The sequence below is a fragment of the Heliconius melpomene genome, chromosome 9 (genome assembly GCF_056956725.1).
Source record: "Heliconius melpomene rosina isolate 202511_hmr_F chromosome 9, ASM5695672v1, whole genome shotgun sequence".
Classification (NCBI taxonomy): Eukaryota; Metazoa; Arthropoda; class Insecta; order Lepidoptera; family Nymphalidae; genus Heliconius; species Heliconius melpomene.
In genome coordinates, this window is record NC_140397.1 from 8522276 (window position 1) to 8545357 (window position 23082).

Sequence of the window (23082 nt, forward strand, 5' to 3'; positions counted from 1 at the left end):
AATTATACTCATATAAGAAAATAAGATCAATAATTTACGAAAATCGGTATAATACTTGCAAATCAATCGTTCGAGAATGCCAATCATTATGTCAACCAAATCTGTTTTTGGATGAGTTTTGGTATGTCGCGTCACTGAATGTCATTGGATTTATAAATACGATCAGCTCCAGAAATAGGTGGCTTTCCAGGCGGACCGACCTAAAATAAAGTAGCCTGGATTCGGTTAACAATATTATTGTTCGCTTCGCGCGTCCAGTCATTGTAAGTCTATCAAACAGTATACCAGTACAGGATGGATGACGACGAATCTCAACAGTTCTCTTTGCGCTGGCACAACCACCAGGTAGGTAAGTATTTGTTTTAAAACACAAACACAGACATTTGTTATTTTTTAACATGAAGTGACTAAAATGTGTTATTTGACTTTTTTTGTTATATTAAAAATTGTTTCTTAATAATTGCAGATACACTGAGGAACGTGTTATCTGAAGCTACACTATCTTATATTGGACACGACACAAATGGTACTAGCGACTGCAGCGCCATCTTTTTTATTATTTTTTCTAAGCTTCATTAGATACATAGAATTTTGCTTTTGGCTGAACGCTTTTGGTCGTCTTTTGTCTTATTAAACATTAATATAATTCTAATATTGACATCGTTTGACTAGAACAAACTGGAAATATCAAATTCGTCGGAATAAAAATAATAACTGTAATCATTGGGTGAAAATACTTGAATCCAAATTGTTCAGTATTACAAAACACTTGTATATTTCTTCATATTTTATTTTATTTCATATGTTTAAAAATCGTTTGCTTAGATAAAACTATTTGATATTAACTTAAACTATACAATAACATCTTTACTTAAGATTTTTATATAATTCAGAGACTAGTCGTAGCACAGTGGCAGAAGGGTGCGACTGTAAACGCGGTTGTGAGTTCGATTCCCACTGGAGGATATAAAATATTTAATATTTTAATTTCCTCGCTCTGGTAATGAGACAAAAGCGAGGCGTTGAGTTTCGTCACTCAACACTCAATTCGAAGAAATTAGGGCAGGGAAATATCTTAATGAGAACGGAGTGCCTTAACGGCAGCTCCTCTCGTTTCCTACCCTAATATGTATAGAATACAGCTGGAACCTAAATAATTATAATTCAGACACAAACTTCGTAGCAAATATGTATTCTATCTATAATTATTTTAAATATATCTTAATCCACGTCTATTTAATTGTCGTTTAATTGACGCGCCATCTGCTGACAATTGAAACAATGCAGCCAATTTTATTTATATAATAAATGTATATACATTATTATTTATAGACGATGTCATGAAACAGTTGTAAAGTGTCTGATCACTCGAGATGGCCGTGGACTCGATATCCTCTGACAAGATGTCATCGTCATATATATAAATTATATTAAATGAGTGTGTTATACTTGTAGGCTGTAACCCTCAACTTTATTTGCGTGGACTCTAATAAATCTATCTTTCAGCCTATCTATCTAGTAAAATGAAAAATCCTGTTCCTTTTTTGTTTCGAGAAATACTCTCCCCATATTTATTTCCCTATACTCGCTCCAGTAATTTCGTGGGTTTGTTCGGCTAGGCACTAGACACTTGGAGGCTACATTATTTACATAGTATAAAACAAAAACGCTTTCTACCGATATAGAAGACGAAAGGTCTAATATTACTAATCAACGGATGTAAATGCGGTGTTCACTAATGGACAGTACCTACCCCAAGAGGAAGATTGTCGGACATAGATCATTATCAATATATTTTGTTTTAGTTACCAGCAAGAAATGAAATTTCCATTTTGAAATGTAAAATTAAGGATTCGTGCTTGCCCCAGAACTTTTACGAAGAAAAGAGAGCTGAAAAATTAAAAAAAAACCAGTAAACTGGTTGTCTGTAAAGTACGGACGATAATGTTACGTGATAAAGTCATAAGAAAACATTGATAAATAATTACATACTTTATATTTAAATGATGTAAATTATCATACAAATTATTTTATGTTATACAAAGAAGGAATTAATTAAAAAATAAGTATTTTTCGATGAATTAACATTTATTTACACTCATTAATTGGATTATATTTATTTTTATTATGTAGTTTAATTACAAGTAACAATGAATGGATATGTGCTTCACAACTCACACTAAAAACCGGAAATACTTTTTTCTTAGCACGTCTGACCTATTTTATTAACTTGATACTTTATTTTACCTTAATACTTCAAATATTACACTATACAGACTTGGCGCCAATCTTGCTGTCATAAATAAGCTTTTAACACATAGATAAGTAATATATTTTTAACCTGTATTATGTTTTTTAATTTTTACAGACAAGCGTGATCGGTGCATTGGGAAGAATGTTAAATACCGGAGCTTTAAGTGATGTCACGTTAAGTGCGAGTGGAGCTTTGCTTAAAGCACACCGTATTGTATTGGCTGCGTGTAGTCAGTACTTTGCTCAGATATTTAAGGTAATTTAGTATAAATAGTTATTTAAACAACATTACCGATTGTTATTAAGAGCTAAATGGTTTATTTGTTGCTTAGTTATGGTTCTTCAGTGTACAATATGCTAAGAACGGTGTATCGTATATACTTGTGATCTCTGTGTTATACTGCTATGTGTCATGAAGCTTTTGCCTGAAGAAAAAACATTACTATTAACTGAATTGTTCTAGAATTGAAACATTTTTTTTTTTAGTTAATCCGTCCTAAATTTAATAAATATATTTTTATATATTAAATAAGAGACCATCGTGGCGCAAGGGCAAGATTGAATTATTATTTTCCCGCACAAAAAAGACAAAGCTCGGCATTGAGTTCCGTTCCGGCACTCAACACACAACTTTAAAATTAGCCAGAAAATGAAAACCCCGTTTCCTTCCTTCCTACCCTGCCGAATACAACGTGTACAAAAAATGTATGCCTAAAAAATCACAATGAATTATTAATTTGTTTTTTAATAGGAACTAGAAACAGAAAACAACACCCTAGTGGTAGTGCTGGGATGCGAGGCGGCTGAACTGCGTCTGCTCCTCACGTTCATGTACACGGGAGAAGTGACTGCGTCCAGAAAATGTCTACCAGCTTTACTGCGTTTGGCTCACACGTTGCAAGTGTCCGGGCTTACTGATGCTGATAATGTGAGTTTATGTATTGTTTTTCTTTCGCTTCATGTCCACACCGTAGCAGAAGGCAGCCTCGGAAGACATTGCGTGTTGAGCGGCGGAACTCAACGCTGCGCTGTTTATTATCTGTTTTAGATGTTGTAATACGAACATAGCAGCAATACGGCTTGTGTAAAGTACCTTACAAATTATAAATTATGTAATCGTAAATATACGATTTAATAATAAAAGAAATTAGGTATATTAAGTGTTTAGTATAGAGATATGTTTTGGGTGAGGCGTGGACTTTACATTGGAACGTATTTGTTTGTGTAAACATAGTTTTTTGAAGTTTTCATTGCAAATTTTTTGCTAGTAAAAATCGTGGGGTGGGCACAGGTTTAATCATGAGTAGACCCGGCACACGGCAATTCTCATAATTTTGTTTTTGTATTTCAGAACCAAAATCTACCACAACCCACACCCGAACCAATTACAGAAACATCACCAATCGACTTGGACCCCGTCTTACCAGAATTCCCTCTGACCTTGGAACCAGAACAGAGGATAGACAAAATGGAACCAAAACTTGGAGAAACTCACTTAGGCTCAAATGAAAAAGACAAATTGAGTAAATTAGACCAGATTGTTCAAAATTTGTATAGCACTCACCGGATTGGGAGTTTCTTGCCAAATATAGTACCACCTTTGCCTAGTTTAGGAGGTTAGTATATTTGTGAATTTTTTCATATTATGTACCTTGTACGCGATAGCTATGAAATCTGTTTTGACGTGATCCGACTCGCCCGCCCGGTTGCCCGTCTGAGCCGACCGTACATGCGAGAGCGCTTCACGCTGTATCTCGCACATTGAAGGGAAGGCAGAGCAAACCAGGGAACCTAGCGTTAAGATATTCTATTCTCAATAAGAATTTCTATTCCAACTTTTCATTAGAATATAGATGATACTTTGGATAATCATAAACTCATGAATTGGTTGGGATTTTTCTCTTATTTCCCGCTTTGCTATGACAAAACCTAATATTAGTTAGTGCAGCAATACCTTCCAGCCGGCAATGTTCGTCTTGTTCCGAAAATGAAGAATAAAATCAGACTTATCATTAGACTACAAACGATAGCATGCAAGTTTTCACCGGTTTTCAGCAGAACTTTTCAAGCCTGGTAACTCTTAGTAACTCTCTCTCTCTCTTTATACAAGCAGACACAGAGCTAGACCGCAAGTACCCACCACTCCGCAACTCATCCACATGCAGCATATGCAACAAGCGGCTCAGCAACCAGTACAACCTGCGCGTGCACATGGAGACGCATGCGGGCCGTCGACACGCATGCCGCGCGTGCTCGCACGTGTCACGCTCGCGGGACGCGCTCAGGAAGCACGTCGCATACCGGCACGGGATAGCGAGGGATAGAGACAGGCGGGATTCGTCTTGAGGTCGTCTTTCAATTACATAGTGGCATCGCGATGGCTGTTATTGATTTATATCTATCTACTCACGATCATTTTATTTGTATATCTCCTGTCCAGTACGACAGTGACATGTGATACGAAGGATAAACTTACAATTACTTAATACCTTACTATTTTTATATATCTATATAAAATAAATATACAAAAATCTAATTTTGTTTTTAACAACAATCCACCTAAGTTGATACTAAAGAGCTATTGAATGTACCTACTTTATATATTTTGTAATATCTTACTTAATGTAAATTATAATTTTAAGATATTATAAAAGGATATCTATATATATAAAAGGACTTGTCCTCACTGACTGAGGTAAGACGCACGCACAGCCGTAACCGCTGATGGTAGAATCGTGGAATTTGGACAGACGTCTACTTTCGTAATCTGGACATCCACTAAGAAGGGATTTTGAAAAATTTTAATCCTAAAGGGGTGAAATAGGGATTCAAAGTTTGTATGGAAAAAAAAATAAATCGGCACCGATTTTTATAAAATTTGAAATTTAGATTTTTAAAAGTATTTAATTGAATACGTGTTTCATCGTTTTCTAGAATTCTCTCCCTAAGGGTGCAAATAAGGGGTTGAAAGTTTGTATGGAAACATCTTTAAAACGCCACCGATTATTATAAAATTTGTAATTTAGACTCTTAAAAATATTTAATTGAACACATGTTTCGTGGTTTATTAGAATTCACCCCTAATTACGCAAGCGAAGCTGCGCGCGCCCGCTAGTATATATATAAAAGGACTTGTATACTATAAAAGTTATGACATTAAATTACCTATAACTCCTAGAATAAATTATAAATATCATTAAAAGTTTATGTTTAATAATAAGAAAATAAGAAGGCACAAAATAAATATGGATATAATAATAGGTATCGTAGGTTCCCCACTTGGGGGAACATTTTTAGTTAAACTATTTTCATTTTTCCAATCTTAGCTTAGGCTTAATAAAGGTTACTCAGGGCACTGCCATCGACAGCTACAAAGTTCTGAAGAAACTACTTAATTTGAAACTTTTTTCAGACGGTCTCCAAGAGATGCGGGTTCAATTCCCGATAGGAACAAATTAATATTATTGTTATACGTTTGGTATAATGTTTTTCCCCTTCAGTGTGAAATAACAGGAGTGAGTACTTATCACTAACTCTGTATTATACTCAAAACAATGTTAAAGATGTGTAAATATAAAAAAATGTATAATTTTAACTATTTTACAATTTGTTTCTTATATATTTTAAGCAACTAATCTAGTCACTTGTATTAATAAGTGTTTAAAAAGACATTATTTATAGATTAACAACTATTTATAATAAAAAATAAAGTTTTATTAAAGATAATTTTCCTTTAATTTCTTCCAATTGTTTAAGTAATATAGTGTTACTGGTTAATATAATAAAATAAATAAATCTGCTTCACACTGTATCCCGCATATAGGGTTAGAGAGGGAATCTAGTTTGAAGACACTCCGATCCCCACTTTTTATCGAATTTTTCGAAGCATTGCGTGTTGAATGGCGGAACTCAACGCCGGTCTTTTATCTAAGTGCCAGAGCGAAGAAATGAAAATATAAAAAAAATATAATTCACTACTACTAGAGATCGGATTATTCAGATTACAACCTTTAAGGCTTTGTAATCCTTTACTCACATAACAAACACGTCAATTTCCCCACTTAAATACCAATAATAAAATATATTGAAATAATAAAAATAAAACATCCTGTACAAGTGTACACAATTTATTATCACTTACATTAAATTACTTAGTTTTAGTAGAAAAATAAAGAAAAAACGAGAAAAATACATAGAAAAAAAATTACATATAGTATAAAAATACTGTATACTTTTATTCTTACTAAAGTTATATATAGGACAAGCTTGAAAACATTATTATATGAAGATTACACCATAGTAGGGCAGCCTCTTACTGTGATCGCAATGGCAGTAGGTTCGATCAGCTTGAGGAATGATATTTATGTATTAGATTCATTCCGTTGGTTAGACTAAATATTATAAATTTCGCGAAATGTCGAGAACGGAGTGTCTTAACATTTAATTCTCTTTGAACATTTAACCACATTTTGTTATTTCATTTCATATAGGATATCTTATACTTGTCAGTTATGAAATAATCATTTCGAACATATAGAAAATACTAGGCATAATCTTTGTTATGCCTTATAACTTTGCATATTTAAATTTTAATAAAAAAACCTTTTTTAAGGATTATATTTTTTTACGAGGAAAAAGAATCTCTTGTAGATACTCTAATAAAATAATATGTAGTTTTTTATAAACCTTAAAATATTGTTGTGTATATAAACTGACAGAACAAAGTGACCCAATACTACATTTGCCTTGCAATAAAATAAGAAATATATTCAAAAAATTGTCTATACATCGGTTAGGCCATGACAGACAATTCAATTATATATAAATATAAATGATACTGATATAGGAGCCCAAAAGTTATAAACAAACAACATTTATTATAATAAAAAATAATATTTAAAAAAAATAAGTCACTCTAATGTCAAAATCTAAACACCTGTATATTACTAGTAGTACTAGTAGTAGTAAAAAAGTTATTCTTAAAAAAAGTGTATATATTAAAGTAAATATAAAATTAAAAAAACTGAGCTTTATATATTATATACTATGTTATTACAGTTCCAAGCAACAAATTATAATATTAGAAAAAAATACTCTTTATTCATTTTAGAGGGTAAAAAATTAAAAAAAAGTTACATAATAATATTGTTTTTTTTATATAAAATCCCGAGGACTTTTGAGATCTGTGTTAAATGAGTACATTTAAAACAAAAAAGTAAAATATAAAAAAATGCATTTCACGCAAGTTAATGAATTAATTACTTAAATTTAAATAAATATGTTAGTGTATAGGCTATTTATTTTGGTATCATTTATTTATATTATACTTACATAGAGAAGACAATTAATTACAGGTCCAAATTCATTCATTGGAATAATGGAACGTTTATAAAAACATAAAAAGGTAACATTTTGTATAATAAGATTTTTGATCTGATAGTTTTATATATGTACCATATACATAAAAAAATAATTCCAATACAAAAATAAATGATATACGAATGAATATATCCAAATTTCACAGATATATAGGTGGTCTCTCTATATTTCTTAATCATAGTTAAACATATTTAAACATTAACTACAGAATGTGCTGTACATTCTGCATCTCACATATATTTTTTTATTTTATATATTTGGTATATATGTATGCATAATATAAATAAATGAAATTTCATATAAAAAATAAATAATTTAAGCGTTGGGAAGGTTCCAGACACGTGTGTTGGCATCCTGACCCACTGAGGCGAGGGTCTCGTCGTCGATCCACACCACACCAGTTATTTGACTTTGTGGGTGGGCATCTAGGGAAATAGGAGAAAATTCATTAAAATTAAAAAGATATTCTGATGGAAACAATATAAAATAATTTAAGGTATTTAATATGATTACAATTGGTTATCAAATATATTTAATTTCCCCGTCCTGGTAAGAATATAGCTGAGATCAATTACGTCATTTGTTCTTATCGAGATATTTGTGTCGATCTTATTATAAGCGAACTTACGTTTTATGTCATTAGCATTTTAAAAAAAATTAAAAGCGACTTGTCGTAGATACGTAGTACTTTCATTGCCTAGATGCAATATTCGAGACATTTCGTGTTAAGAGTCACACTCAATACGAAATGTCTCGAATATTGAGTAGAAAGACGGGAATGAAATGTCTTAACACTAGATTTTCTCTTTCTATCCTCCTATCTGCGAGACACAAAGTTGAGAAAGCTGAGCAGCGTGTATTTAAAAGTTACGTTATTAACAAACATCTCACTGCTGTGAGGCAGCCGTGACAGGGGCACAAGCGTGTGGAATCACCACCACTAATGGAAAGGAAATATTTAGTATCTTCATTTCCTTACTCTGGTTATAAAACAAAGGTGCTTTGCCTCAAGAATTCTAACGAATGTGGGGAAAAGAAATGTCTTAATGGGTCCCCAAGTTCACTTTACCAATTGTGCCATATGCGGGATGCAGCGTCAAAATATAAAAAAAAAGTAACAAATAAAGCACTCACTCTTAATGACGAGGTGCTTGGCGGGCTGCAGCACGCTCCACACGATGATGCTGGTGTCCAGAGAGCCGGACGCCACGCGCTGCCCGTTGGGGCTAAACGCCGCGCAGTTCACACGTGCCGTGTGGAAACCCCACTCTTTATTGTGGGCCAGCTGGGGGATACAATTTTAGTCATAAATAAGCCATGTATGGATTGTTATTATAAAACAATTAAAACTATGGAAATTATTAGAAAAACAATAGTTAAAATATTTTGATTAAGTTCCTACGAAACTGCACAGTAGTGAAGTACCACGTATTCAGTAGGCGCGGATGATATTTTGGCAGGTAACAGGTCAAACAGTTCTCCAAAACACTCCGCATGATAAATGCAATAGAGAACGCATAGCGAGGAGACGTCTCTACGCAAAGCCAAAGTCTCAATCCTTTCACAGATCATTGGGTCGCCAATAATTCGTACAGTTCTACGTTGTATGCGATCAAATGGTTCAAGTTGATATTAGGGTGCACCAGCCCAGAGATGAGAACAGTACTCCATATGAGACCGAACCTGGCCTTATATAGGCCAATCGGTGTTTAGGCGTGAAGTACCGTCTCGCTCTGTTGAGGACTCCCAGTTTTTTCGAGGCCTACTTGGCCTTGCTTACCTCATAGCTCTCAGCGTCATATAGTATAAGCTTCCTATGTGCATCTCCAGCCAGCAGGCGGTCCCCGGCGGCGTTGTACCGCGCGCACGTGACGGCACCCAAGTGCGGCAGCGAGCGGGAGGACGATAGCGACGTACCGGAGAGGGAGTAGATGTGCAGTTTGCTGTCAGCTCCTAGAAGCGGACGGAATTCGCTTTTAAATTAGTATATGTATCCACAAATTTAAAACCAAAAATACAAATAACAAATGACGAACAAACATTAAGTTTTATAGATTAATATAAAGATACAACGGGTAGCATGTAGATATCGACTGTAAAGTTTGCTTTTTAAAGCTCTAGTTCTACTTGAAGTTTCTTTTAATTTCCACGCTGCATATGCACATAGCCGGGTAGGCAGACGGAAATTGAGAGCCTAGTGTTAAGACACTGAATTGATCCAAGTATGCATAAATAAAATTTTCATTTTAAATTTAATCCATCTACATCTACATATCCAACATGGAGATGTGGGATCACATGTGTGGATGTGAGATTTAAATGGATTTTCTTTTTATATTTCGATTAATTTCAAATGTAAAAAAAAAGAATTAAACGAACATAAAAAATTAATATGGAGTTGAAAATATACATATATATTTTAATTAAATACCTCCAACAGCGACATGCTTAGTTTTAGGGTTGATCGTGACACAGGAGGGCTCATAGTCCAACGGGAGAGAGGACTGCTTGTTGTTGCCTATTAATACCGCAAGCTGTAAATGAAAAGTAGATTAGACTAAATACTAATTGAAATATGTATTTTATTTGAGACATTGTGATATATATACACAATAAAAGTTATTATAAATTGAATAAGAAATAAGAAGAATGAAAATTGTATGAATTGATTAAGACAAAGTTATACTTTCCTTGATACAGATATAGTGTTATACAAATGCTGGTACAAACTGTACTGCTTTTATTTTTTATTACACTTTTTAGTATTTTCATTTATGATTAAGAAATGAGGTTATGTTTTAATATGATAATTGAGAACTTATCCAACACATTAAACATTTAGATTGCATTGAAAAACAACTGGTCAAATGCGAGTCGGACTCGCATACCGAGAGTTCCTTACCAATTTCTGGATTATATGTCAACGATTTGATTTTTTCACAGCTGTACGGAACAGTAGACCTGAGTATATGATATAAATTTCAGCTTGATACGTGTTCATGAGAAAAAGGCAGTTTACAGACAGCCGGACAATGAAGTGATCCTATAAGGGTACCCTTTTTGTTCCTTTCGAGGTACGAAAAACTAACAAAAACATTATCACTCCTCTTTTTAGGGGTCGAGTTCACACAAAACTCAGTCAATAATTTAAACAGGCTTAACTATTCTTTACTATATTTTCACATAAATATATGTATTAGCTTTTAACTATGACATTGCATGCTTGGTCGACATTTTTGTATTTGACACAAGGCACATTCTGAATGCGAGAGGGAAACCAGAATGTCTAATATAATGAACTATCCAATACAAAAATAACTTTACAATTCGAGCCTGTAGTTCTTGAGATTAACATATTCAACCAAACAGACTACAGCTTTATATTATAAAGTATACCAAAGAGAAATGAACTCATACCTCTTTAACAGTAGCCACTATAGTGAGATCTTCTTCTGGGAGGTGATCTAAAGCTTTCGGTTGTGAACCTAGAGCCGTCGCCCCTTCTACATATGCTGGAATTTCACCTGAAACAAAACATATCTTATAAATTGTTTATATTTTTTTAATGGGCGGTGATTGTGGATTCGATTCTTAGAGTACTGATTCAAATATTTCGTAGTTATATAATAAACTTATAAATAAAGTTTTATTTAAATTGTAATAATCCTACGACATATAAAAATTAAATCACTACTACAACCAAAAAGCAGCCGTGTCGTGCCGTGTGGCGCAACAGCACTGTGTCTGCTTGTGATGCCAAAATAAAACATCGTCTCTACCTTCACTAGCGGGCAGCGCGCGGCGGAGAGTGTCGTCAATACCGCAGGAGAGTAAAGAACCGTTAGCTCCTACTGTCATCCCGTTGACCTGGTTCCCGTGCCCGCGACCTGATACTTGACGGGCTTCACCTGGAAAATTGAAAAATCAGATAAATATAATTTAACTATTATTATATAGATTGTTTTTTCAGCACCACATAAAATGAAGCCACGGTTTTAACTACTCTATAAAAGCCTAATATAATTTAAAACATTTTTTTTCTCAAAAATGAACAAGTAATTTTTTCAAACATTTTATTGTACAGCGATAATTCAATTTTTTAAAATTATCGTTGTACAATAAAATTCCGTAAAGATATGAATTTTCAATAAATTATATTAACCTAAGAAAACTAATTGGTAAATTTCTTATCTAAAACCCACCAATATCCACTAAAATCCACTAAAATCTTACCATTATCAACATTCCACGCTGTAACGGCACCGTCGTGGCTAGCCGTATACAATCTCTTCCCGTCCAAAGCTAGGCATGTGATCGGTTTGTTGTGACCGGTCACTACGCGGATGGGGGTGTCCGGGTTATTAATGTCCAAGTAAGTGATGTCGCCGGACAGCGACACGGAGAGTAAGTGCTTGCCTTGCCAGAGACAGGATACCTGGGAAAATGGTAGAAATTTGTGATTTTTCTATATATATATTTTGATTAAATATATATATCTCATATAAGTTATCTTATAAATATTGAAATTAGACAATTAAGTTATATAGTTATATATTAATCATCTCAAATAACAAAAAGTATATATACTGTATGTCATTAAATATATACAATATAAAAAAATATACTTATTTAATATAAGCATATACTAAATTAGCGCATATGTGATAGTTAAAGTTTCAAACAAAAGTAAATCTAAAATATTCTTTATTTCATTGAAAAACACGCAGAACTAAAGCGAAGGAACAAAAATAAATAAAAATTCACTTCCTCAGGAAGAAATCGAACTCACAGCCTATCGTACACGTTTTGCCCCACACACTGCAACATAACAAATTACCTGTTGATTCTCCACAGCAGTTCCCATGTTGAAGCTTACACTCTTCTCCATGGTTTCTATGTCCCATATGGCACAGGTTTTATCACCTGAGCAGGATAGTAACTGCTTACCATCTGGCGACCACGAGATGCCGTAGACACCGCCCTTGTGCGCTGGCGAACCAAACTGAAATGAAGAAATTTGATAAAATACATTTAATTTTTTTATTGTCTCCTGCTGTATCTCGCATAAAGCAGAGTAGGCAAAGAGGTGGGATTTGATTGAATTGTGAGATGCTTGGAGAACCTAGTGACTTAACACTAGGTTTCCAAATTACTACCTACCTACCTACTACCTACTCTGATATATGTATGTAGAATACAGGGCGGCCTAAAAAAATAATAAAATAAATAATTTACATATATATTTAAAAAAGAATTTCTCCACTCACCTCCCCCTTCAATTCCGAAGTAGCTCCGTCAAAAAGGAATATCTTGCCATCGAAACCGGCGGACGCGAACAGACTACCATCCGGACTGTATCTCACCGCTTGCGCGAAACGGGTGTGCTCCTGGGAAGTTTATTTATTAGTCAGTTAGACAATCAAGGAATCAATTAAATTATATTATCAATCTGCAATCGATCGATCAATTAATTATTATCACTTGCTTGGTAAGCAGAGTCTCACGCTGTGTCCCGTAGAAAGCACGGTATGCAGATCAAACCCTACTAGAAGAGCGGAACTCAACGCCGCGCTCTGCTAAAGACATGAAGGTATCGAACATTTCAATTTCTCGATTTAGGGTCGGTACCCCTGCGCCTTGATTGATCTCTCATTCACAGTTAGAACACGTTTAATTTTACATACGACAATTTAGAATTAATTTTAAAAGTTCGTCTCGGTTACCTATTAGATTATACCCACAAAATACGGCGTTAAGTTCTCCACCCAATCTACAATATACAGTCTGTAATCTCAGTAAAAAAAACTGTGTATCTAACGATCTAGATCCTCTACATTATCGTTATCTGTACGAGATTACTTTCACTAAAAAATGCACTAAAAAATGTTTCACCATAACACTAAAAAATGAGAAAAAAAAAGATTAATAAATACAATAAAAATCTCACTTGTTTAGTACACTTGAATTTGAACGGGGGTCCCTCGAACACTGCGATCGTGTTGTCTTCCGAAGCGGTCACTATGCGGAAGGGGCGCGCGGGGCGGAAGTCCACCGAGTTGATCGGTTTCGACTGACCACTAATTTCACCTACCGACGTACCCGTTTCCGCCATGAATACATGGCCGAATCTAGAGATAATAGTACAAATTAGAAAAAAAATAGTTACTAGTACAGTTGTATAGTTACACCCAAGTTCCCAGGTTCCCGCTGCGTACCCTGCTATGACCCTAAAACATCTTCGAAATATGTTTTAAAAAGGCTAGCTAGACAGACATATTACATTATAAGAAATTCATAATTAATATATATATATTCATAATTAATTATTAATAAACTGCAATTTCCATTTGACTAGAGATATCTTCACGCTCTATATCCGGCGGATAATATAAAAATTCAATTCAAATTCAAATATTTGTTACAAACTTTATTTTTTGAACGTCAAATAATTTACCGCCAGTTCACTAAAGTTAGTGCCTCAGACCTGAGAAGAACCAGCGCGAGAAACTCAGCGAGACTTAAAAAATTTAAACAAATACATATTTAATTATTTTAATTATTTGTTATAGAAACACGCTGTCATATGTAAATGTAAGTCTTCCTGCTATTATTAAAAAATAGCTTCCCTAGATAACAATGTTAGTAGCTCTTTTACCTGCACGCTTTTTCCCGCTAATAGACAGCTAACAGACTGGTGCAGAGAGCACCTAGGTTAGTGTTAAAGCCTCTATAATAAGCAAACTTAACTCAAACAGTGTTTTGACGAAATCCTTCTATTATTTATTTATAACTAAAATAATAAACCCACCTTTCCCGCCCCTCCCCTACAACCACCATACGTTGGCTGTCGGCACTCCATGCTATATCTTTAATGGGACCGCCGATGGGCTGGAACTCGTTCTTCAGGATATGCTCCTTATTGACTGTGTCCCAGATACGAACTTTCCCTGACACATCTGTAAATCAACCATTTAGATGTTATTGTACTTATTTTCAAACGCTGCTATATTTTTAAATACAATATTATATCTCCTCTGTCTATATTTTTTTAAAGAAAATTATGGGATAATTGAGATTTGAGAGATTGGGAGAAAAAATTGTTTTCATTTTCTTTGTTCTTTTTTTATTTAGTTAGTCACTCAATAAAAGTTAGTTCAAATATTATTTTCTGTTTCACGCTGTATCCTGCAAATATTGTGGTTGACAGAAAACATAGAGTCAAAACGCACCGTTCTCGACTTTCTGACGCTTCCGAATTCCCGAACTCCCGTATTAAAAATAATAACAGGTAGTATGACAATATCGTAAAAATCATTAAAAAAAAACAATATCTATACTCTGCGTATATTTTATACTAGTCGTAGATTATAAAACTGGAGAATTTGTTTGGTTAACGGCTCGATTTGAAAAAATATTTTTGTTTTGTATGGTGCTTCATCGAACATGACATTAATAGGTTCAAAGAGATCAATTGTGGCACAGGGGCACAGGGCGACACTGTAAACGCAACACATATGTGGGTTCGATTGTTAAATATTTCATTTTCTCGAGTTCTCGGCTCTAGCAAAAGGCAAAGCGCGGCTTTGAGCCACTCCACACGTAATGCCTCCAGAACTCGGCGGAAAATGGGGTACAGAAATGTGTTGATGATAACGGAATGTCTTAACTATAGATTTCCAGTTTATCTTTTAATATTCTAGTGTGTCAGGGATTCAGGATGAAGTTAATGAGATGATGATTAAATTAAGTAAAAAAGGTCTATAAATAAAAATAAAAATTCCTAATAAATGTATACCTCAGTTTCAATCAACGCGCAACAGTAGCCGAGGATAAAGGCTAGTATATAAAGTAAAATAAACAACAATACATAAGTTGGCAACACTTGGATCATATTTTATATTATTTCAAAGGATGGCAAGATTTCTACATTCTACCCTCATTTTATATATTTAGAATAGTACAGAAATTAAATATGAGGCCGTCGGCTCTATCGTGTATAATTATGGCGCTTTTAGTTATTTATCCGTTGCGTTGTGGACAAAATGACTTAGAATATTTTTTATGTTTGTTATTATAGTAACATTTATTTAGCTCGCTGCGGTGTTAAGTACCGCCACTCACAATTTCACGAACACACAATTTCCCGCACGAAGCGGAATAAATAGCAAAGTTAAAAAATTACAATTACCTACAATATAACTAAAAATGCTATCACACTATAAAAAGATATCGAACCCACTTCTATTGTAATGCAAAAAGTATAGTAACATATTATAATAATAAATAAGGAAATTAAGATTCATTAACATAGTTATATTGAATACGTAATTATAAAAATAGATTTAACGAGGAAAATGTTTTCAATAATATTAGTGAACTAATAGATTAGAACGGTTCAATTGAAAGATCTCATTTGCTCATTTATCTAAAGTCACTTATAGTATTCCCTTTCTTCGCTCTGGTGTCGAGGCAAAGCGTGGTGTTGATTTCTGCCTCTCAACACGCAACGCCTCCAAAATTCGGTAAAACGTAGGGAACAGAGTGTCTTCACCTACTCTGCTGTGTGAGGAATACTGCATGGAGCTATTTATATTTTAAATTTTTTAAAATATAACATATTCTACTTTTTCTTTAAAATGTAATATTTTAATTGAATCAGACTAAAAAACAGACAAACCAGCGCACAAAAGCTAGTCAAAACACAAAAATACATGTTAATATGTGAACAATCTTCGGCCACGATCTAAACATAGTTTGATCTAAGATCAGCTCCAGCTGGCGATGGTCCAAAACCGCTTTTTGATTATACTGCGAATGACACTCATGTTTCCATAGTTTTGCCTGCTACTAAATAGTTAAGATTTTAATACCATCAGACAGTGGCACTCAGAGACATTGATTAGCGTTTAAGTGGTACAAACTTTACATTTTTGACAAAATCCTTAACTAACTTTATTTAAAAAAAAAATACTTAAATAATTTTACTGTAAAACATTTAGTTATAAGGAATGTAAAATTTTTTGCGTGTAGATGTAGATTATAGTGTTACAGTAAGTTAGCAAGATTCTCTTAATGAGATATAATAACATAAGTCTAGTTCTAAGTAATATCTAAAGAAAAAAACAATAAAATGTATAAGATGACAAAAGGTACGGACCAAAGTCTTTAGTGTAAGCAAGAATTAAATACAAAAAACATTACTGTTGCGCTAAATCCGAACCCGCTATTACAGCGCGTGTCAAACAAATCACAGCTGCGTTGTAAAAATGAATTAACCCGTTATAACGGCAACTCGGTGAAATCACAAAGGAGCAAATTTCGTACCAAAACAGTAAATTTAATTAAAGTTTTAAAAATCTATAAAAAATTGGGGAAAGTAGGGCAAGGAGTGTCTTAACACTAGCGTTGCTGTACATATCTAATATCTGGTGAATAGGGTGAAGCTGTAAGTTTTCTATCTAATCGCAGTGGTAGTGTGTATCGGCATTCGCGAAGGTCGTGGGTTCGCTCTCAAAACGGAGAAATCCACCACTTAACAATGAATATTTTGAAATAGGACGGAAAGCAGAAAACGGCGTGTTTTAACTCTAGATACTCTGTTCCATCACATTTATACGTAAAAATAGTGAATAAAAGGAAAATACGTGAATGAAAGGAAAAAGGAACATATTTAAAATAACGTTATAATTCAATAATATTTGTGAAAATAGATATAACAAGCGTAAAGATCACAAGTTCTATCCTCATATACAATTGTATGTGTAGGCTGTATAAATGTTAGTCGCGGTCTGGGAAAAATATCGTGAAGCGTGAAACTATAAAAAAAGATTTGTTTACAAATTCTGACACTCCCACGGTGCAACATATAAAAAAAACATACAGAAGATATGAGTGATATCTATAAACTAATAATAGTCTAAAATTCTATAAAGAATATTAAAAAAGCAGCCTCGCTTTTTCTCGCATAACAAAGTCAAGAAAAAAATTGAAATATGAATCTAAAATTAATTCACCCGTATAAACACCCCCGCCCCCCTACACCACGGCGTCTTCTTAAAAAAACAATCAAAAACATATATGTATGTATATGTATATTTTTATATGTTAGATTTGAATAATAGATCTTATATTACCTATTTTCTTTTAATGATGGATTTTGTAAGTCTATCCAATAAAAATATTTTTACGAGTAGAGTTTTTTATATACGATTACCCCATCAAAGAGCAACTGCAAGTGATACAAGCAGACGCCGAATCCTACTTGTGTTATCAAACACATCATTTCCGTTTACTTCTCATAAAATAGTTTTCATTCGCTTATATATACTTTTAGAGCAAAATAAGTTGGGGGGGGGGGGGGGTTAATCACTACTTTATTCGGTTTCCCGTCATTTATTGCCATTGTGCTTGTGTGTTGGTTTAGTACTGATTTTCACCAGGCGTTCCTAACACCGCCAGGGAAGTTTTCAAGATTTTTTTAATAAATCGATGACATTTTTAAGGGGATAAACAAAAACACGATTTTAAGCGCCGTTTAGACAGTATAGTAATAAACATTATATGCACCAAAAAAAAAATGTACAAAAAGTTGATATTTTGCCAAGTGTTAAGTGAAACACGCCAAAAAAAAATCATTAAAAAGTTACACAACGTGTCATTGACCTTAGTCGCCTTTATTTTCAGAGAAATGCGACTGTTACAGAAAAGCAGTTAGTTACCTGCGGCTTCGTGGTCAAATGGAAATAACTACTTGTGTATGGCACAGAGTATGTAATATAGCCTTCCTCGGTAGTAGTTCTTGGGATTAGTGTGTTCAATCAAACAAACTCTTAGATTTGTAAAATTTGTATTCTTAGAAGTATTAAATTTTTCCGAAACATCTTAAATCTTATACGTTAAAATGTTGAACAAATTCCGTTTCGGTTCTCATTTAAAGACTGACATTGCTGACTTTTATGTAAAAATACTAATGTTTAAAATACTTCAATTTGTATTGAAAAGCATCAGCCAGTCTATAGGTATATATAGTTCTTGACCAAGATACATACTAAAGAATTTATGTATGTATGTAGATCTCATCAATCAATCGCATCTACATATATGTAAGTAGAAGCTGATTAAATTGAGAACTGCCTTTTTTGGAATTCGGTTAATTTTGTAAGAAATTCAAAAATCCATCCAAAGGTCATCGCGGTGAGACCTTCATCCGGAGTAGTGAATTATTTTCATTACACCTCTCTGGTAGAGTGCGGCTACTAGTTGAGTTCCGCCACTCATCAGAAAATGTCCGAAATTCGAATTTGGACTGAGAAAAATAACACCGCACTTTATTTTTTGCCGCACTTTATTGGGTCACACACACACACACAATCGCATATTCGGTACCTACTATATTTCTTAACGTTTTGTTTTTCTTCTAAATAAACTCATAACTTATAACAGAAAACTAAAAAGCAAACATTCTCAAAATTATCGCAAATTTATCTATAAAAAGCATTCAATGAACAAACCGTTATGAATATAAGATGTTGTTACATCGATACAAGCTCGATACGGCACTTATGCTCGTAGATTATTTAACAATTTGCGGTCAAAAACTGGTGACTGTGGAAAGGTTTATTATATATTTTGAACGATATTCATTATCATCCGATAAGTATGCAAGTCAAGTCAAGAAGTACAAACATATAAAACAGAAGTAAAAGCGTATTAACAAAGCCGTATTTAACTTTATGAAAAAAAAACATGTTTAACTAGCTTTTACTTGCAGCTTCCCCCGCTTCGCGCGCCCACATATAGTGGGTTATATTAATAAGAATAACGTGATATAATTTACCTAATACCCTCTATAAATGCTTTATTCCACTCAAATATATTTTTAACATAAACCAGTAGTTCATGATATTATTGTGTTTAAATAAACAAACTCTACAGTTTTATAATATTAAATACAGATACTAGTATGGTTCAAATACACTCCTACTGATAATGTTTTATCATGCCTACTATTTTCATAGGATAGGAAAAGCATTTTGATGATAAAACAAAATGTCAATTCATTTCTTTACCAAGACGTGACATAATTAGCTCTGACTGGCCCTCACATTGACAGCGTGACCACTTGGCGTATTTAATAATTTCATTTTTTCTTAACAATGTAATCCTACAATTAATAATAAATTTAAACTATGCTTTATTAATAGGTCATTACTAATACTAAATACATAATATAAGTGACATTTGACTTTGACTTTGAATGTATACTACAAAATAAATATATAATAAAATTCCTAAATTAGGTATAATGCTTATAGAAAATCAGCTTTGCAGATAATTTGCCAGATAATGGCAAATATGATAAGATAATTAATTTATAATAAAAATTTTGTGTAAACAAACATACACAGTTAAGTATGTTAACAAACATATAAAATATGTTTTGTTTGTTTGTTAGCTGATGGAACTCAACACTGTATTTTATCTGTTGGACATTCCCCTAAAGTAAGTATCATAACTACAAAAATTATGATTACAATCAGATGCTGACCCACTGTACCACAATAACTTTATAATAAAGACATAGCTTTGAGAATAAAATTGTATGAAAGTATGTATATTTTATACAAATACATATAGTAACATCAAAATCAATAAAACAAAAAAAAATGTTTTAAAATTTCTTCTAGGTTTAAAACTAAAAATTCTCAATATATAGTTGACTTTGAAAATTTTACATCGGCAAAATGGCGGCGTTAACAAATATGGCAATATCTTCCCAAGACAGTGTTATTTACTCAGTTTGTACTTATAAGGTAATATTGATAATATGATAAAAAGGTAATTCATATACAGACCTATTTGGCACAAATTTATAAAACTAATGTAAAGCTTGAATTTTTTAGCTTTGCAATGTAAACCATACATAACAAGGTAGACAGAGGGAACCTGGGAACCTAGTGTTAAAATATACCATTTCTACTAAGCCACTTCTGTTCCCCCCTTTCTGCCAAATTCTGAAGGCATTATATGTTGAGTGGCAGAAATCAACACTGCCCTGTGCCTCATTATAATTAAAATTAAAAAAAAAGAATTCACCCAACTATGTGTATAATGGTTATGGGTCCAATTCCTTACTGATAAAACAAATGCTATGTTGGGCTCTGTCAACATGCAATATCTAGAATTAGTGAGGAAAGTGGAGAACAGTGCCGTTATTAAGTTCTCTTTGCCTACTCTGCTATGTGTGGGATAGGTAGTATGCTATAAAAAATATAAAGGTGCTAAACTTAGGTATTGTTGTGGACAAAAGGTATTATGATCACCATTCAAAAATTTATGTGATAATGAATTTAGAAGGCTACTTAAAAAGTAAGAAAGATATGTTTATACTTGTTACCTACTTATATGAAATTTATGTTTTAAACATTATTATTACATTATACAGTTATAAACAAAACAAGTTTGCAAATATATTTATTTAAGTGACTCAAAGTTTACTGCAATTTTCAAAAGAATGGATGGTAAAATATTAATTTATATTATAATACCATGCTAATCTTTTCATTTACTAATATTTAATAGTTCACAAATTGTATATGTAAAAACTTTCAGCTTTTTAGTTTTTTTTTTTCATATTATTAAAGCTATAAGTAAAATAAATTTATAATATAATGTTTTATTTTATTTTTGATTATTTGATAGTATGAATATTATATTTTTAAATTATTATTGAGTTTTATAATAATTATATGTATTTTAATTAAATATAGTATAGGATAGATAATAGAAAATTTGTTTCTTATTAAAAATATATATATAAAACATGAAAAAAATATGAAAACATACATTACGAAAACAATCTATTGTTATATTTATTATATTAAAAATTACTAATAACTTACCTCCAGACGCGATATAAAATCCGCTCGGCGAGTACTTCGCGACATTCACTTGACAAGAGTGTTCGGTATACACATCAGAAATCGCTGGGTTTTCTATATCTCTTATTATAACTGAATTCCCATTGGTGTATAAGAAATTCTTGCCTTTGGGATCACCTCCCAAAACTAAAGGGGTACCCCTCTGGGTCCTCGGTAATGCCGCAAACGTATACTCTGCGGAAATATATACTAATTCACTTATGATTCATTAAACTGACAAAAATTATCAATTGTAAAACAGTTTCGGTTCACCGCACCATGCCTCCGATTTATTACAATAAAAATCACTTACTGTTAGAATAAGACATTATTATAAAATATCTACAACTATTAGATATAAAGATATTTCTATAAATAAGTTATAATCAGTACTTTTCAGATTAAATAGGAAAACAAAATCAGCCGCTACTTTCCATAGCCTCCCAAAAAATGACGTGACGTTAGTAGCAGTGATGTGCCAAATAGCGCTTCAGAAATGAGAATCGAATGAGTCATTATTATATATTATATCGACTAGAATTAAAATAAAAAAGTAGATTGAATAGGTAATTAAGAAAAGAAATGTTATTATTTGCCATAAATGTAAATATAAATGTATAATGAAACAAATAAAATAATATTTAATTATATAATAATAGTCGCTTTCACTTTATATAGTAAACAGGCTTGAACAGAAAAATAATACATGTTGAGTGGCGGAACTCAACGCCGTGCTTTACCTCGATACTAGAGCGAAAAAATGGGAATATAAATTTAAAGAAATATTTAATTTCCTCGAGTGGGGATTAAACTCTCAACCAGTCGCGTATACAATCACTCTTTGTGCCCCTGCGCTACGACTGGCCTATTTGAAGAGTTGTACCTAATAAATATAAAAAGTTCAAGTATATATGTACATTCATTATATTTATTACGTTGAACTCTTCAAACCCACACTTAGCGCACAGATCATTGATATTATTACAGATACATGAATAGTTTACTATTTAAAAATAAATAAAAAATTAACTTAGCTTCCCGCTGTATCCTGCACACAGCAGGGTAGGCAGAGGGAACCTAGTGTTAAGACACTCTGTTCCTCACATTCTGCCGAAATCTGGGGGCATTGCAGGTTAAGAGGCAGAACTCAACGCTGTGCTTTTGCCTCAACGCCAGAGCGAATAAATGGAAATGTAAATTGAAACAAATCGTCGGGGATAGTGCAGAACCGCGTATCTACCACAGGTGGGGAGCGCGTATCTGCATTTGATCAGATTTTACAGGAGGAGGTTAAAACTTTATAACATCGTTAATTTAAGTCCAAGTGGTCTCATTTTAACATAGAGAATAATAATTGGTATTTTCTACATATTTTTGTCATATAGAATCCTTTACAGTGGTTAACAAGTGGTTAATTTAAGCGACACGCCACTTACGCTGATTTGATTTTAACACGATCTTATTAAATTGAAACTTGACAGTTAGTTACACGGTTTTAAAATCAAACGTGCAATTAATTTTCCAAATAATA

The 23082-nt window shown here is 33.0% G+C and overlaps 2 protein-coding genes across 3 annotated transcripts; one reads left to right on the top strand and one right to left on the bottom strand.

The window, feature by feature from the left end:
* Window positions 1–156: 156 nt before the first annotated feature.
* On the top strand, window positions 157–4978 carry LOC146536471 (modifier of mdg4-like). Of its 2 annotated transcripts, none has more exons than XM_085190351.1 (5): window positions 157–345; window positions 2369–2509; window positions 3005–3181; window positions 3605–3869; window positions 4364–4978. In XM_085190351.1, the coding sequence occupies exons 1-5, from the start codon at window positions 295–297 to the stop codon at window positions 4597–4599; spliced, it is 870 nt and encodes a 289-aa protein (XP_085046477.1). In that variant the 5' UTR covers window positions 157–294; the 3' UTR covers window positions 4600–4978. The 2 variants fall into 2 exon arrangements, with proteins under 2 accessions (XP_085046477.1, XP_085046478.1); XM_085190352.1 differs by having other exon boundaries at window positions 160–345; window positions 4367–4975.
* A 1386-nt stretch (window positions 4979–6364) lies between these two features.
* On the bottom strand, window positions 6365–22021 carry flr (actin-interacting protein 1 flr). Its single transcript, XM_085190183.1, has 13 exons — window positions 21865–22021; window positions 21534–21746; window positions 14441–14588; window positions 13580–13760; window positions 12900–13019; window positions 12470–12634; window positions 11866–12067; window positions 11412–11540; window positions 11050–11156; window positions 10064–10166; window positions 9413–9585; window positions 8767–8917; window positions 6365–8057 (listed from the first exon to the last, which is right to left on the bottom strand). The coding sequence occupies exons 1-13, from the start codon at window positions 21878–21880 to the stop codon at window positions 7948–7950; spliced, it is 1818 nt and encodes a 605-aa protein (XP_085046309.1). The 5' UTR covers window positions 21881–22021; the 3' UTR covers window positions 6365–7947.
* Window positions 22022–23082: the final 1061 nt, after the last annotated feature.